This window comes from Schistosoma mansoni, chromosome 5 (assembly GCF_000237925.1).
Source record: "Schistosoma mansoni strain Puerto Rico chromosome 5, complete genome".
Classification (NCBI taxonomy): Eukaryota; Metazoa; Platyhelminthes; class Trematoda; order Strigeidida; family Schistosomatidae; genus Schistosoma; species Schistosoma mansoni.
This window is the reverse complement of record NC_031499.1, coordinates 2,484,010-2,501,271: the sequence shown is the minus strand read 5'-3', so window position 1 is coordinate 2,501,271 and position 17,262 is coordinate 2,484,010. Positions and strand designations below refer to the sequence as shown.

The following is a 17,262-nucleotide window of genomic DNA, read 5'->3' as shown; positions in this document are numbered from 1 at the left end:
GATGTAGCTATAAATAAATCCCCAAAATCAATAGCTCTGTAGGTGTTCGACATTGATTGCTGACTACATTGGTTTTAATGGACTCAAGTAACCGGTCATTATGATTTTTAGTAGAAAAGGAACCATCATTCATTTCTGGACTATCTTAATTTGATATCCTTTATGTGAGTGTTGGGGATGTTAAATCCCCAGAACGTACATGGTAAATGACTTATTTTTGTAATTTTATTTTGAACAATTGAATTTCCCTGTTTTCACGCCAAAAGCACCCCTTTCACCTTCAAGTCGTATTTCCCACCTGGAAATATCCTAAACGCTATTTGTCCGTTGTATCATTTTAGTGTGTTATTTTGTAATGGTTCTGAAGGACAACTTTATGCTGTATAAATACGGTTGATTTCTTCTTATTGTGATTGCTTGTACTTCGCCTGCTTACGGAATATATTTTCCCCGACATCGTCTTGGACTCCTCACTCTAGTTAGCGGGGTCTGGAACGACGGATTAGATTGACCTATCATTTCACTGTGTCATTGACCTTCGTTTGTTTACCGAGAAATCGTAATTCGCATCAAGCATATCGGTGAGTTAGCTTTTGCATGCCACTCTAGACTGTTTACTACTACTACTACTATCATTATTATTCAGTAGTTTATATTGTAATCAATAATTTTAGAACTTGCAAAGCATGATATTTCAGTTATATTGAACTCAAATATTTACATACTTATCCAGTGTTATGATCGATTTCCCTGTTAAGTCGTGTATTTCGTTCTCAATACCTACAGCATATGTCGGTTATTGGGTCAGACTCTTTGTAACGATTCCATAAGTAAGTAAATGAGTAAATACAATTTGTTAATTAGAATGATCATATAATTCTGATAGATGGAAGTCAACTGTTCAGTCATACAACATGAAAATATTTTTGAGAGGACAATGTAATACAACAGAAGATAATTAACAAAGTTATGAAAATACAAACATACACTCCTTTTATAAACTAATAATTTTCATAGTGTACATTACGGACGGAACGCAGTTAGGCCACCGAGAACATTTCCGGAGGGTATTTTCTCCACACCTGACATCGTTGACTTTCATAGGTCATGACGTCTCAATGGAACTCTAGAAATCTCCTGTCTATGCTACTTGATAATGGAAAAAACAATGGGAAATTTAGGTGCAACATCATCGGTTGATTGAAGGTTAAACTGTACACCATTGAATCCTGTGTCAGTGATCTAGAGCTTTTGCGTTTGCGAGATAACGAAGTTCCTGGGTTCAGTTTCAGAACACGAGGTTTTGGATATACACTGATGAGTAGTGAAAAATGAAGACGATGAGGTAATTCAGGGCTTCCAGATTCTCAGTGTTTGTCTGACTTACATCGATTCGTGATTTCAATAAAATTCCACGATTTCCATTACTCCATAGTATTTCTGACAGTGTTATTAAAACCAAAAATTCTGTCAGCATTCACGCTATATAACGAGAATATTAAGATAACCTACTAAAGAATGATAATGAAAATATCGTACGTAATTTAGTTTTGAATAGGTTGTGTTTTTTTAAAATCTATAGTCTATAGAATGTGGCTAGTAATGAAACTTGGGATGTAGAATCCAAACTAATTTTGGCTGAAGAATAACTGTCTGGTAAATGAAAGAATGACGGGAAAGATCTAAATAATTTATCTGTCAAAAGGTTGGGTAAAAACGCGTTTCAGTGTATTAAAAGAGACAACCCCAATATTGAGATCAACAGAATGGATTGCGTAGGGACCGGTCGTTTACAGACCAAATCGCGATCGTAATGATGATTGATGAACAATCGATCGAACGCATTTAATAACTATACATGATCTTCCATGGTTACGAGAAAGCATTTGATAGGATAGGATCTTAGGGAACATTCTTCGATTTGTATATATAACTGTAGAACTGGTAGAGAGAATTTATTGAAAGGAGTTTTCTTTGTTCATAGTGACTGATGATGTTTGGATACGATGGGGATTTTTAAACAAACACTCAGACATTAAAAATAAATTGTAAATAAGCCTTCCATAGTAGAACATATAAATCAGGAATTACGTGAGGAAGAAGAAATTTACTATGTTCATCATTTTACAAGAATTTTGGGTAGAAACTGAACAATCACATGGAGTTTACTATTATTTAACAAAAGCCATCAATTTATTTCGTGATATGGTTTGTGGAGTATATTGAATATTTGTTGAATGGAATTCTTAAGATCACCACTAACTTACTTACGCCTGTTACTCCTTGTGGAACATAGGACACTGACCATGATTCTCTAACCGACTCTCTCCCATGATCACTCTTATTTTCATCTGATCGCAAGTGTTATCCATTCTCTCGATGTCAGCATCTAATTTCTAACACAATGTGTGTTTTACTCTGCCTCCTTCAATTTCGCCTTGAGAATTCCAAGTTCACACTTTACTTTTGATTCAGTTTGATGATCTCTTCAATGTGTATCTTATCCGACTCCATGTTCTTCTCCCAAATTATTCTTCAACTGGAAGCTGGTTTGTTCTCTACCGAAGTAGGAAGTTGTTGATGATGTCTGGTCAGCGGTAACTGGGTATCTTAAGTAGACAGCTGTTTACAAACCTGTGTACCACTTAGTTTGTCTTCTCTTCTCCTAGTTTGTAGTAATACACTTCAGTGATATTATTTAACTTGTCTTTAAACCATAAAGGTTTTACGTTTTAATCAGATCTAAAAATGTACTAAATATTCGTATTGATGATAAGAACAATGAGAAGATAAATGTATTAAACCTTTGTCTTTTATCACACCAATTTCATTCTTTCTTAGACAAACAAAATAAGAATGGTGAATAGGTGAAATGGTTGTTAGGTAATTTTCAATATAGAAAATTAATTAAAATATAATAAAGACAAAATCTATCCAACTTTCTGACCATAGTCTAGCGTGATTTGACCTAATTTATCTTGTCTACTTTATGTCAGTCGTAAGACACTGTCAAAGTTGGATATTTTGATATTGTCTAGAAATCTACTAATTATTCATAATTTTTTTTAAGAAAATGAAAAAATAGGTAGTTCACTAAATTTAGACTTGTTCACTATTATCTCTTAAATTTAGTTTGAGTTTAAAATGAATTATATTCTGAATAGTGATGTTGATCTCAAGTGTATTTCCTTTTATCTATAACGTAGAATCAGTTGTAGGTTGCAGCAAATCCAGCTGACGAGTCCCAAGTAGGATGAGTGGCGTCTCCTGGATTCCATTATTCAACATCATTCATTTCGTCTTATATTGCCTGTGATTTAGGGCAGTATTGGGACAATCCACATGGCATCGACATACACCAGTGAAAGACTGATCAATTGTAGTGTTGAACGTTAGCTTGAAGATTCACACAACCAATTCGAAAACGAACTAAAGTCTGAACCTGTCTTAAATATCATATGTATAGCTTAAACAATACGAATTCTTTTATCTTCATCACATAAGTTCATTCTTGTGTTGATGATATATTCGATGTATGTTTAGATGAATTAACAGGTTGCTGTTTTGACGATTCTCTTTCTTATGTCATCTTTGCATTTACACACAACGATTGCACATTGATCTTGTGACACTCACAATAGACATAAGCATTGTATAGGAAGGCGTCGCTTGTTAATCTACAAATGACGAGGTGATAGGTTGTTATTATTTTCACGATTTTAGTGCATTTATTCAGTGGGAATTTTGTAAGGCTGTTATTTTAAGTCGGCACATAAATAATGAAATTCTCTTATGCGGAAAAACTCATTGGTTTAGTGATAACAACCTGATAGCAATGAAATTGTTTCTTTTATTTACTTAATTCTGATTAGTACTTATCATCACTTGATGAAGCGGAAATTGATTAAGAGAGTAACGTTGTTTGCAAGCTGTTTCCCAGTGTACTGTTTTTCGAAATTCTGTAAACATATGTTGTTCATTAATTCATTTTTGTATTAGTTGCTCAAATCTTCCGACTGATCTTTAGCATTGCAATCGATCAGTCTCTTATTGACATGTGTGCATCCTGTGAGCATTGCCTCGATATTGCTTACAGTCACAAGTATTACAAGCTGAAATGATGAAATTTTATAAGAGACAACATATTAAGGTCTTTTGATTAGGTATAAGCGGTTTACAGTTATCTCGTATATAGTGACCGTGACAGACCAGTGCGTCAGTTTTTTAACGAGGGTGGAATAGAGTATGTATTTATCGCTCGAAAATTCGAATCATATTAAACCTCGTGTTTATTTATAAATGGTGAAATTGAATGAAGCTGTCACATGCAAAAGTAGACGTTAGATATGTAAACAATTCATTCACGATGGAACAGAGCTGTCGATCTTCAATATTACCAAATGGCAGACTGGATTCATCACGCTGTCATTTGGTCTTGTGGTTTCAGCATTTGAATTTCAGTCAAATAGGTAAAAACATTTGACGATTGAACTGAACTTACTGAGTTGTACAGTGTCACACGATATATTGAACGTTAACTTAAAAGGTATTTATATATATTGTCGAGATTTATGAATGTAAGCTTTCTTATTTTGATTTTTCAATGCCTGTCCTAACTGAAGTCAGTCCACCATGTGAAATTTCAAATTCATAGCGTACTAGTTTAATATGTGAATCAGTTGATTTTGTAAAAGTAATTATGCGATGTATATTGCAAGGTATATTGTACCATGTAGTCACTGTGATTTGCTATGAGCTTATCATGTTATTGAAACTCATTCTCAGTGTATATGTATGATTAATGGGACGAATTACTCATGAAATCCAAGAGATGCTTGATGTTCATTAGTAGTATCTTTAAATAACAATAAAAGAATTCTATCTCAAGATATTCTATAAAATTTTTAGTTTGTGTTACGTTGATAGTGTTTCATTTGATGTAGTATGTTTGTAAATGTTACACTGGGATTGTTTAGTAGTCACGTTATTGCATGGAAACACGTTTTTAAATGATGAGTTACTTGTTTCATATTGTGTGGTTGATGATTGTCTTGTATATATTATGGATTCTCAATAAAGATTAGGATGTGAAACTAGATACTGTGTAGGCTATAAGTCTAGGGAATGATGATCATTGATCAGCGACTTGCGTGCGATACCAGATAGGTTAGTCGGAGATAAATTATTCCGACTGTCATCTTTTACATTCAAGTTGAATTCTAAGTCAGTGTCACACGGTGTCTCCCATCAAGCTTTCCTACATCGAAAGGAATTCGCAGATCAATGAATATCATTCCCTGAACTTAAACCGAAACAGTATCTAGTTTCACGACCACTTCTTTATTGAGATTGTTCTCTATGAAACGTGGTCAATATTCATCTTTTTTTCGACTTCATTTTCTACAAAACATTCTTCACTTTTTATTCCTGACGTGGTTTATTTTAAACTGCATCCGCGAAATGAAATTCTTATCACACGATATTGTCAAGATTGATAGTTTTCATAGGTAACATCACTGACTGAAGTTGCATATGTAAGCTATTGGGTCTGAGCTAAGTGATCTGAAAGTTTGCGATTCGATCTCTGATAATGTCGTGGAAATACACATGAAAAGTTCCGTACTATAACGAACAGCTTTCCAATACTCTCTCACTTTCAGTGGTTATCTGAATAGTGTCAGTTCGTGATTCAAACGATCAGATGAAATCGTATTGACATGATCCTGAGTAGATAAGAATCATAAATCTTGAAACTAATGAGATTTTCTTAATATCTTTATTATCAAGGGTAATCAGTAAACGTTATTTCTAGTTGGTAGACAAATTATTGCTTTTCCTCAACATTTATTCCACACATACTAACACAGCTAGTTTGTAACTGAATTAGAATCTTCAGCACAGCTATGCATTCAAAATCTATGTCGTTCAAATGAAATGTTAAGTAATTTATCGGATCGGAGTGATGTGTAAGACTGTAAACTATACGAAACAGTGATAAACCACAACGATAATCTTATAACTGTGATCACTTATTCTGATTAAAATTGACTTGAATATTTCATCATTGTTTGAGTTATATGATTCACAAAGGAAGGAATGTTTTATTCTGATTAGATAGAATATTCTCTACATGTAAATGGATAAGAAAACTTTACAAATTACCTATCTATCTTCAAATTGTTAACTATAGATTGTATCAGTCAACCTCATATTGATGTCTGCTAACAGTTTTTCTCAATATTATACTACTTATAAAAATGTGAGTAAGATGTAGCAGAAGTAAAAATTTGTGTTGTTTTGCATGTTCTTCTGATTTCTTGAATTTTGTTCAAATGGAGATGAATTTCGAAGAAGCATTCTCATGTGACATAATAATACACTGCACATGATCTAGATTATGGTCTCTCTTTCCAATAGAATCTAGTCATACAAAAAACAAAACTTATATTCTTAACTTATCTTTGGTCAGTATTTGTTGGTTTATGTTCACTATGTACTGATTAATTTAAAACAGTGAGTTTTGTAAGTTATATGTATTAAAGATTGATGGTGATCAGATGTAGAATCCATGAAGCTCATCTCGCCTTATTTGAGACACAGTTATTGCATATGCTTGCATTCTAGCTTTGAAATAAACATAAACTATTCATAATAGAATAGCTTAATCAGCAACATGATAATTTTGACTATGGTTAATAATGATGTAAGCCTTACACTCGTTGAACTAGTCAAAAGCTATTTGGATTCTGTTACTCAGTGGATAACGCAATATAATTTGAGATGGACTGTACTCGATCCGAGTCTCAGTGTTATTATCAAAAATCTAATCCGGATAAATTCAGTTGATTGGTCTTAATTAAGACAGAACGCGCATCCTGATTTCCATTACTAGCCACAATCTATAAACTATGGATTTTAAAAAAACGCAAATCATTCAAATCTAAATTACGTACGACATTTTTATCATCATTCTTCAGTAGTTTATCTAAATATTCACATTATATAGCGTGAATGCTGACAGAATTTTTCGTTTCAATAACACCGTCAGAAATAATATGGAGATATGAAAATTGTTGAATTTTATTGAAATCAGGAACCGATGTGAATCAGAAAACCAATGAGAAACCGGAGTCTCCAAATGACCTCTTCCTCTTCATATGTGACTTCTCATCAGCGCATATCCAAGACCTCGTGTCACGAAACTGAACTCAGGAACTTCGTTATCTCATAAACGCATAAGTTCTAAATCATTGAATCAGGATTTAATGGTGTACAATTTCACCTCCAATCAATCCATGATATTGCACCGAAATTTCACATTGTCTTTTCCATTAATGAACAGCATAGACAGGAAATTTCTAGAGCTCCATTGCGACGCCATGACCTATGGAATTCAACGATGTCGGGTGTGGAGAAATTAACCACCGAAAACTTGCTTAGTGGCCTGATTCAGATCAGTCCGTAACTATTAGTTTTTAAAATGAGTGTATCTTTGCATTTTCATAACTTTGTTAATTGTCTTCTGTTGTATTACACTGTCCTCTCAACAATATTTTCATGTTGTATGACTGAACAGTTGACTTCCATTTATCAGAATTATATGATCATTTTAATTAATTAATTGTATTCACTCATATATTTACTTATGAAATCGATCCAAGAAGTCTGACTGAATAATCGACTGATCCTTTAGGTATTGGAAACGAATCACACAACTTAACAGGAAAAATGATGATAAGTAAGTAAATGTTTGAGTTCAATATAACTGAAATATCATGCTTCACAAGTTCTTGAATTACTGATTACAACACAAACTACTGTAAATAATGATAGTAGTAGTAGTAGTAAACAGTCTAGAGTGGCATGCAAAAGCTAACTCACCGATATGCTTGATGCGAATTACGATTTCTACGTGAACGAACGAAGGTCAATGACACAGTGAAATGATAGGCTGAACTAATCCGTTGTCCCAGGACCCGCTAACTAGAATGAGTATTCCAAGACGATGTCGGGGAAAATATATTCCGTAAGCAGGCGAAGTACAAGCAATCACAATAAGAAGAAATCAACTGTATTTATACAGCATAAAGTTGTCCTTCAGAACCATTACAAAATAACACACTAAAATGATACAACGGACAAATAGCGTTTAGGATATTTCCAGGTGGGAAATACGACTTGAAGGTGAAAGGGGTGCTTTTGGCGTGAAAACAGGGAAATTCAATTGTTCAAAATAAAATTACAAAAATAAGTCATTTACCATGTACGTTCTGGGGATTTAACATCCCCAACACTCACATAAAGGATATCAAATTAAGATAGTCCAGAAATGAATGATGGTTCCTTTTCTACTAAAAATCATAATGACCGGTTACTTGAGTCCATTAAAACCAATGTAGTCAGCAATCAATGTCGAACACCTACAGAGCTATTGATTTTGGGGATTTATTTATAGCTACATCATGCTCTACAAGTTCCAAAATTATTCAGTACAATATAAACTACTGAAAAATAATGATAGTAGTAGTGGTAGTAAGCAGTGTAGAGTATCATGTAAGTGCTAACACCCATCATCATAGAATGTCTGGTCATATGTCGAGCTCATATATCTTATTCTAGCTTGTGAGTAGGCTAATTTATCCATTTTCCTTAAACTTCATTTTGAACTTGTTAAATATTCGCTTATCAACCTTGACTGTTCTATATGAGCGTTTGATCTAATTGTCTATACCATACTATATCATTGTAGATAGATATATAATGAGTTATAATGTATTATTAGAATGAAATCTTTCAATTCAATGATGAAATTACAGTGTAATTATAAAACAGCTAATGTATCTCAGTATCACACCTTCAAATTATCAAAGTAATGTGGCTTCTTTAAAGACTGTATAACTCAAAAAGCGAGATTACGCAAATATTTTAGTAAGATTGATTTCAGAGATGTTGATGAGATCACCATCGCATAAACCAGTCCCTTGCGTATGACTAACTGATGCGTGTTTGTTATCCTTAACTTTAATAGGGATCGATGATTTGTTCCATATTCAGTGACCCAACTGCTGCACGACTTGACCCGGGCTCAGTGACATTTCACTGCACCTACAATATTAAAGGGATTTAACTACAAGTTATAATTGAAGTCGAATGGGACAGAAATATGATTATCGTTATCTTTCGTTTGATATACAGTTAAACATTGAAAGAGGATATTGTTCGAGACAGATTCTGAAGTGATGAGAGTTTCATCAACTGAATTCTGTGTAGAACAGTTACGTTTTGATAATCACCGAGAATAAAATGACTCTCTTTAAGGGGATAGAAGAATTCAGTTAGACCTATGAGCATACTTAGTATGATGAAATGTGACAACCAGTATATTCTTATGTTGGCTAAATCTCAAATGTATCCATCTCTATGATTCATAATTACCATTTTCTTGACTGAATAAAATGAAAACGAAATTAGCATTCTAATGAATATTTTGACGTCGAGAAAATCACATTGAATGACGAAGGGAATAAAGATGTTGATATGTTCCTCACAATGAAGACAGATAATTGACAAGTGTTTTGATTGTTCTAAGAATGATGTGAATGAAATTTTGCGAACTATACACTTTTCATCACTACAATTAGAGTGTTTCTCGGAAAGAATGTTTTCTTTGTTTATTTAAAATTTAATTCCTGAAGACATCAGTGAATATTCGGAATGTGACTTAGTTAGAAAGAGGGGTTATTGATTTCCGAAATATATCAGTCAGATATTGCAATTGATTTCCCCTATATGTACTTCATGCATTTAATAATAATTATATTTCTGCAAGGGCAGGTACACGCCATTTTTACAGGCATGATCTATAAGTTACAACATATACTAGTTCACAGTATGCATCCCAAGCAGGGTTGTTTAGTAAATATGATCTAAAAAAGTTGATAGTAGTTCATTCGTTCAGATATAATGTGTTTACTCCAAAATATTTTCCAAAGGGGGCATTGTGACCACCTTACATACCAGTTCTAATCTTGACAAAAAGTTTATTATGTTTACTGTGTTGTTGTATCACTGAAAATGTTTATAACTAAGGTTTATTAGTGTATCGAACATCCGTTAAACTCTATATCTCATGAAATTAAACAATAGACATCTTGTTTACCTAGTTCTTGTTCCAATATCATAGATTTGATTAGTTCAACGGTTCCATTTATTAACATTAGTTAATGAAGAATATTAGATCAAGATCTGAAAATTGAAGATTAGGTCATGTGAATAGTTGCATATTATTTAATTGAATCTACTTTCACTGTGTAATTATTATAAGTGAAGTAATTGTTTATGAATATTTGACGTGATTGGTTAATTGTCACAAGTTAATGTGATAAATCAGCATAGTATATCCAATATAAATGTAACACTAAGACATTAATTCATGCATATATATGTATTGCATTGAAACTATGCAAAAAATGATTATCCTACTATTGATTTGTTTCTTTCCTTATATTGAAAGAATCTATGCATCTGGTGTTGTTGGGAAGGAACAGTTTTCTAAAGTAATACTTATTTCTCTTGATGGATTTCGTTATGATTACTTTGATATGGCTAAGCAAAGAAATATAAACATGTCAGCATTTGATAAGATTATAAATCAAGGAGTTTATATAAGACGTATAGAAAATGAATTTCCTACTTTAACATTCCCATCACATTTTTCAATTGTAACAGGACTACATCCTGGAAGTCATGGTATAGTAGATAATGTGTTTTATGATCCAATAATTAATGCAACATTCTCATCGAGAAATCAGTCTACAGCAACAGATTCTAGATTCTATGATGTTGGTGCTGAACCGATTTGGGTAACGAATCAGTTTCATGGTCATAAAAGTGGAGTGACTTTCTGGATTGGAAGTGAGGCGATAATCAAAGGTGAGAGACCAACTCATTATCTAACACCTTACAATGAAAGCATTACATTCACTCAGAGAATTGATATTTTGATGGATTGGTTTGAACATGAAAATATTAACCTTGGTCTTATGTATTATCATCAACCTGATAGAGCAGGACATATTCATGGAGCGGCAAGTGATGAGGTTTTCAAAGCTATCGAGGAGATAAATCATGGACTAGAATACCTCTTGACATCGATTGAAATGCGACCATCACTTAGTTGCTGCCTCAATCTGATTATAACAAGTGATCATGGAATGACGAACATCAGTTCAGACAGAGTTATATATCTTCATGATTACATACATCCAAATGAGTATATATCTGCTCCTAAGAAGTCAGCAGAAATCTGGACACTTTGGCCAAAGCAAGGTAAGTCTTACTATCAACGTTCATTAAAGCCTAGGCTATACTGTGCGATCATTATACAACAAATTGAAAGATCGACACTTCAGGTTAAATGTCTATTTGAAGGAGGAACTGCCAACACGTTTCTTTTATGGTTCAAGTGATCGAGTCGGTCCTGTTGTTGTATATGCAGATATTGGATGGACGATTATTGCTGACAGAACGTCTGGGATAACCCTGAGTAAGTGAGCACTTTTTAACATTTTGTATTCTAACATTCCTGTGACAATGCACCTTTAATTGAGTATCCTCAAGCATATACACAAGAAGTGATTAAAGTAAGGATTTATCAAATAATAAACCATGGTACACTGTCTTAGAAATGTGAAAAATCCCCATATTGTGATTTAGAACGATATATACAAACGAACAATATTGTTTTCGAGTAGATCCTCATCAAGCTTCACTCTAATATAAAGTAATATTCATATGCAGATAAGAAATGATTAAGCCAATCAAGGGAGTTGATGAATCAATGATAACAGTGAAAGGGATTACATAATAAATTTAAAAGTACAAATTGGTAGTGTGATGACAAGTGTACTAGTTGTGATAAGAATGATAAAGGCTTGAATCAATGTTACATAATAAGAAATAGGTCAATGATTAGAAAAATATAGACACTCAAATAACATTCATAAAACTAAGAAGATTATGTTACACACACTTCTTAAGCTTTGTACCTCTCTACTATAAAAGAAACGTAGTCAAATGTCTGGCAAATAGAGCTAGGAAGATTTGCTCAGTCGATTCAATCAACAATGAGTTAGAGGTCATACATAATATGTTGATTGAAAGGGGTTATTCACAACGTTTCCTGAAGAAACACTTGCGTGTAACAAATAAGAAAATAAAGATATCAACAGCTGCGAAGAGACCGCTCTTCCTGAAACTACAATTCAACGTCGATTTAGCTGATGATGTACTACGGGATAGACTGACTAAAGCAGTTAATAGAACGTTTAATGCAGCCGACCTCTGTCTTTCGTACTCGACACGATCTATGGTGATTCCCCAACTAAAGGATAAAATATCTGGTTATGCCACTTCTATGTGTATCTATGAATTCAGCTGTTCCTGTGGAGTAAGCTATATTGGGCGCACTACCAGACAACTGAACCAAAGAGTTAGTGAACATCTCCGTTCGTGGTTGGAAAAAAGTACTGTCAGGACAACACGTAGCTCGATTCTATCATACTTGATCGATAGTGGTCATAAAGTTGACAGAAATCAGTCATTTAAAGTTATTCATCGTATTCCTACTAGTTTTCCTCATGGGGTTCGACCTCGTCTCTTACACATAGCAGAAGCTATAGGAATTCGATCCAACAACCCATGTCTTTGTGTTCATAAGAAATTTGTAACACCTTTATCTTTCCCTTGGCCTTAATAAATAATTTTATTTTCCTTACTCTTTCTTCTTTAACTTTTCTCCACCCCTGATACCATTTTTTGTTTTCCTCAAATATACGCTTCACGGTCCAATTATCTGGACACTTCTTATAATTTCTATGACTGTCATTTCAGTGTCTATATTTTTCTAATCATTGACCTATTTCCCTATTATGTAACATTGATTCAAGCCTTTTATTATTCTTATCACAACTAGTACACCTGTCATCACACTACCAATTTGTACTTTTAAATTTATTATGTAATCTATTCCAGTTATCATTGACTCATAAATTGCCTTGATTGGTTTAATAATTTCGTATATGCATATAAATATTACTGTATATTAGAGTAAAACCTGATGAGGATCTAATCGTAAACAATATTGTTCGCTTCTATATGTTGTTCTAAATCACAATATGGGAATTTTTCAAAGTTATAAAAAGTGTTCAAAAAATCTGATAAGGATAAGCTATTTGGCTATGCCACTTCTAGGTATATCTACGAAATCAGCTGCTCCTGTTGAGAAAGCTATATCGAGCGTACTACCAGACAACTGAGTGAAAGTGAACACCTCCTTTCGTGTTTAGGAAAAAGTACTATCAAGACAACACGCAGCTCGGTTCTATCATACTTGATCGATAGTAGTCATGTAGTAGGAATAAATAGGTCATTTAAAGTTATTTATCGTAGTCCTACTAGTTTTCCCTAGGGGATTCTATCTTTTCTCTTACACATAGTAGAAGCTATAGGAGTTCCATCCTACAACCCAAGTCTTTGTGTTCATAAGAAATTTGAAACGCCTTTATCTTTCCCTTGGCCTTAATAAATGATTTTATTTCTTATTATTTTCCATACACTTTCTTTGTTTATTTTTTTTCACCCCCTCCTATTACTTTTTTCCCCTCAAATATACATTTGACAGTCCAATTATCTGAACACTTCTTATTACACAGTCTCATCATTTTTATGAATGCTGTCTCAGCATATACATATTTTTATCAGTAGTGGTTTTTGTGGAGATTTCAGTATTTTCATAGTTGAAAGTGTGAGTCAATTGAAGCTAGACCACCAAGGAAAACTTGGAAGCACTGAACGGCCGCTTCATTCTATTCTGGGACTCCTCAACAGTGCGCATCCACGATCTCGCCTCACGAGATTCGGACCCAGGACCTATTAGTCTCGCGTGCCAGCGCCTAACCTCTAAACTACTGAGCTGGCATATAACGATGTTAATGAATAACTTCAACCAATCCAAAAAATTGAGCAACAGTCCTCCATTGTCTTCAGTGAATCACAATCTCACAACAGACGTGGTTTGACCTCCACTGGTCACTGCTTCTCACTAGAACTTCAGGAAATGCCCTTTGGAGCTAGTCACTAGTGAGCATATGATTATCATCAGAATGCCGTTTTTTATTCGAAATAACTTAAGTTAATGAAATTGAGAGAGTAGTTTGTAACAAAATCAAAACTCATCATGTAAGAAGAATAAGACAAAAATCAGCCTTGATTTAAAATATAATGAAAGATAGAATAGAGAAAGTGGTAATGCATTGTAAAGGATGTCTGACTATAACTACTAATGATCAAGATAAAAAACATGATCACATTTGTTATGATGACTATAATCAGTAGATGCATAATCAATCGATATGATTAGAATGAAGATATATAACAGTGTATAAGAGAGGAAGATTCTCATGTTCTAGACCAAATGCCCTGGTACTGCCGAGAGTGGGGAGAGTGATACCGAAATGTATATTGATATTGTTTTTAAACTTGTGTAGTCTGGAGTTATATTAAATTTGACATCGAGTTATTGGTAATAAATGTAGCTATTTCTAATTGTCTGTTAATAGAAAATAAAGGTGCTCATGGTTATGATCCAGATTACAAAGAGATGTCTCCATTTTTAATGGCGATGGGACCTCAGATAGCTAAAAGTCAACCAACAGAATTAAAAGAATCAATCAAGCTGATTGATATTTACTCACTGATTTGTCTCATGCTTGATTTGGAACCTGCTCCTAATAATGGTAGTGTTTGTCGAGTTCTTCCCTTATTGAGTCAAGTAAGTATTTGTTTTCAGATCATACAGTTATCGTATCATCATATTCAAACTATTCTGCACAACTCTGTATGATACATTATGATGTTATCGAAGCATAGATTATGGACATAATTATAGACGCTGGTACAAATCCACTATCCAAACAAGCAAAATAAAGTGAATTTCACTGAAAAAATCTTTTTTCGGACTAGATGATTTCCTAATTTATATGTATGCTTCATTTCAGTTCTTTCGTTATCAGTCTTCTGCCAAAATACATTCTATGTCTGACCATCACCATATACTACTTATATGGATATAAGTAGATCACACTACAATAGGACAGACAATAAAGTTATAAGTACATTGAGTGAATTTGAAGTTGAGAGGTGAATGTGTGTATCCGAGTAAATACAGAGCCAAATTTATAGACAAATTGAATAAGGGCTCAAAAATGCAAGGTAGATGTTAATATTATGATTTGAGTACTTATATAAATGGAACAGAGAATCATTCATCGGGTGATATTGAGGTGATCAACATTTTATCTAGAGTCTGTCATGTGACCAAACGTACACGTTTATGTAGATATGGTAGTAATTAACACAAAGAAATGTGCGAATTGTTACTGTTTAAATAACATTGTCTGTTAAGTAAGTTCATAAAAGGCCTTAAGCAGAATCAACCACAATCGAAATTGGTTGTAGAATAGTTGCTATGGCCTATACATGACAGTGACTGTATACTCATCTATATGTGCTTTTTTAATCATACATTACAATCCAACCTAATTGAATTAACTTTCTTTCTAATTGAATTCTAGGGAAGCTTTGCCAATATCAACAGATTATCTATCATATTCATCATCAAATTTATTATTCTAAGTATTTTCATGGTACACAATGGATTATATTATTGAAATAATAATAATAAACTGTTCTAATGAATGAATTGTTGTTGCCATGACAACTGATTGCATGATTGTCATATTTTAGACACACAAAAACAAACAAACAACAAAACAATTCAGTTGTCGGCTAATTACTCAGATTACATCATTTTTTTTCATTTGATAAGTGATTGGTTTGTTATTTTTGGGAACTTTCTTCAGAACGTTTTACTGTATGTATATTGATATTCTGTAAACTGTACACTTAAATATGTAATGATATATTATTAATATACAATATTGTATTTGCTTACTACTTACATGCGTAAGTAAGTAGTAAGTACATTATGATACACCTATTCATCTTTAATCATCATCGTAGTTACTAGTATGTCTGTAATAATATCTGTAAAAGGTTAGTGGGAATCTAGCGAAATAAAAGGCAGGGAGGTGCGTATTCTATCGAATAATTGTTGTTATTTCATTATTATTTCATTCTGAAGGGGTTTTGTGGAGATTTTAGTAATTTTATAGAGTTGAGATCATGGATCAATTGAATCTAGACCACCATCGAAAACCTGGAAGCACTGGACGGCCGTTTCGTCCTATTATGGGGCTCCTCAGCAGTGCGCATCCACGAACCCGTCTCGCGAGCGAGATTCGAACCCAGGACCTAGCAGTCTCTCGTCAGAGCACTTAACCGATAGACCACTGAGCCGGCATCCATCGGTGTTAATGTGCTGGATTCGAATCTCGTGAGGCGGGATCGTGGATGCGCACTGCTGAGGAGTCCCATAATAAAACGAACCGGCCGTCCAGTGCTTCCAGGTTTTCCATGGTGGTCTAGCTTCAATTGACTCATGATCTCAATTATTTCTTCATTAGTCTCTACAGTTTCAAGTCCATAAGTACTGTGTTTATTTTTTCTATTTACAAAAGTCAAAATAAAACATACGTCAGTGAAATTTACAATCTCATTTGTTAAAAATGGTGATATTCCACATCTGTTCCGATATGAATATATTTCATAATTGTATCATTTGTAAATCACAAAAGTCATTTGATGAAGAAGGTTACAATGGTTCGTTTTAAAGTTTCAAGTTGTCAATAATATAATAGGAATAAAATAAATTGTGTAAATATCATGTCTCGTTCATGGGTTTGTTTGAGTGTAATATTGACCTTTATAAAACACGCTACCTTATCGCTGTCGATAAATGGATGACACAATAACCTCTTGTGATAAAGGTATTAACAACAACGAGCTATCAAACAGTTTCAATAACATTCAATCAGGTATTACATTCCCAAGCTAAGAGGAGAATGATAACAGCGTGTTGTTGATAACAGCGTGTTGTTACTTGATGTTCTGCTTTCTAGAAAGATGAAACTTACTCACTTACCTTCGTAGAGGAGTGTAGGCCACCGCTTAACATCCTCCATCCAACTTTGTCATGATAAATCCTTTCCAGTTTTGGCAGTTGCTATTCATCATTTCGAGGTCAGCTTCTAATTCTTGGTGCAGTATGTTCTTTGGCTTTCCTCGTTTCCGTTAATCTTCAGG

General features: G+C 33.7%; 1 protein-coding gene across 2 annotated transcripts; it reads left to right on the top strand.

Annotated features, from left to right (window-relative positions):
* Positions 1-10,440: 10,440 nt before the first annotated feature.
* On the top strand, positions 10,441-16,168 carry Smp_153390.1 (putative ectonucleotide pyrophosphatase/phosphodiesterase; the record flags this gene model as incomplete). 2 transcript variants are annotated; one of them, XM_018797617.1, is made up of 4 exons in its annotated part: positions 10,443-11,328; positions 11,363-11,545; positions 14,619-14,830; positions 15,633-16,168. In XM_018797617.1, 4 exons carry the CDS (start codon positions 10,443-10,445, stop codon positions 15,726-15,728), a joined length of 1,377 nt encoding a protein of 458 aa, XP_018652641.1. In that variant the 3' UTR covers positions 15,729-16,168. The 2 variants fall into 2 exon arrangements, with proteins under 2 accessions (XP_018652642.1, XP_018652641.1); XM_018797618.1 differs by having other exon boundaries at positions 10,441-11,545.
* Positions 16,169-17,262: the final 1,094 nt, after the last annotated feature.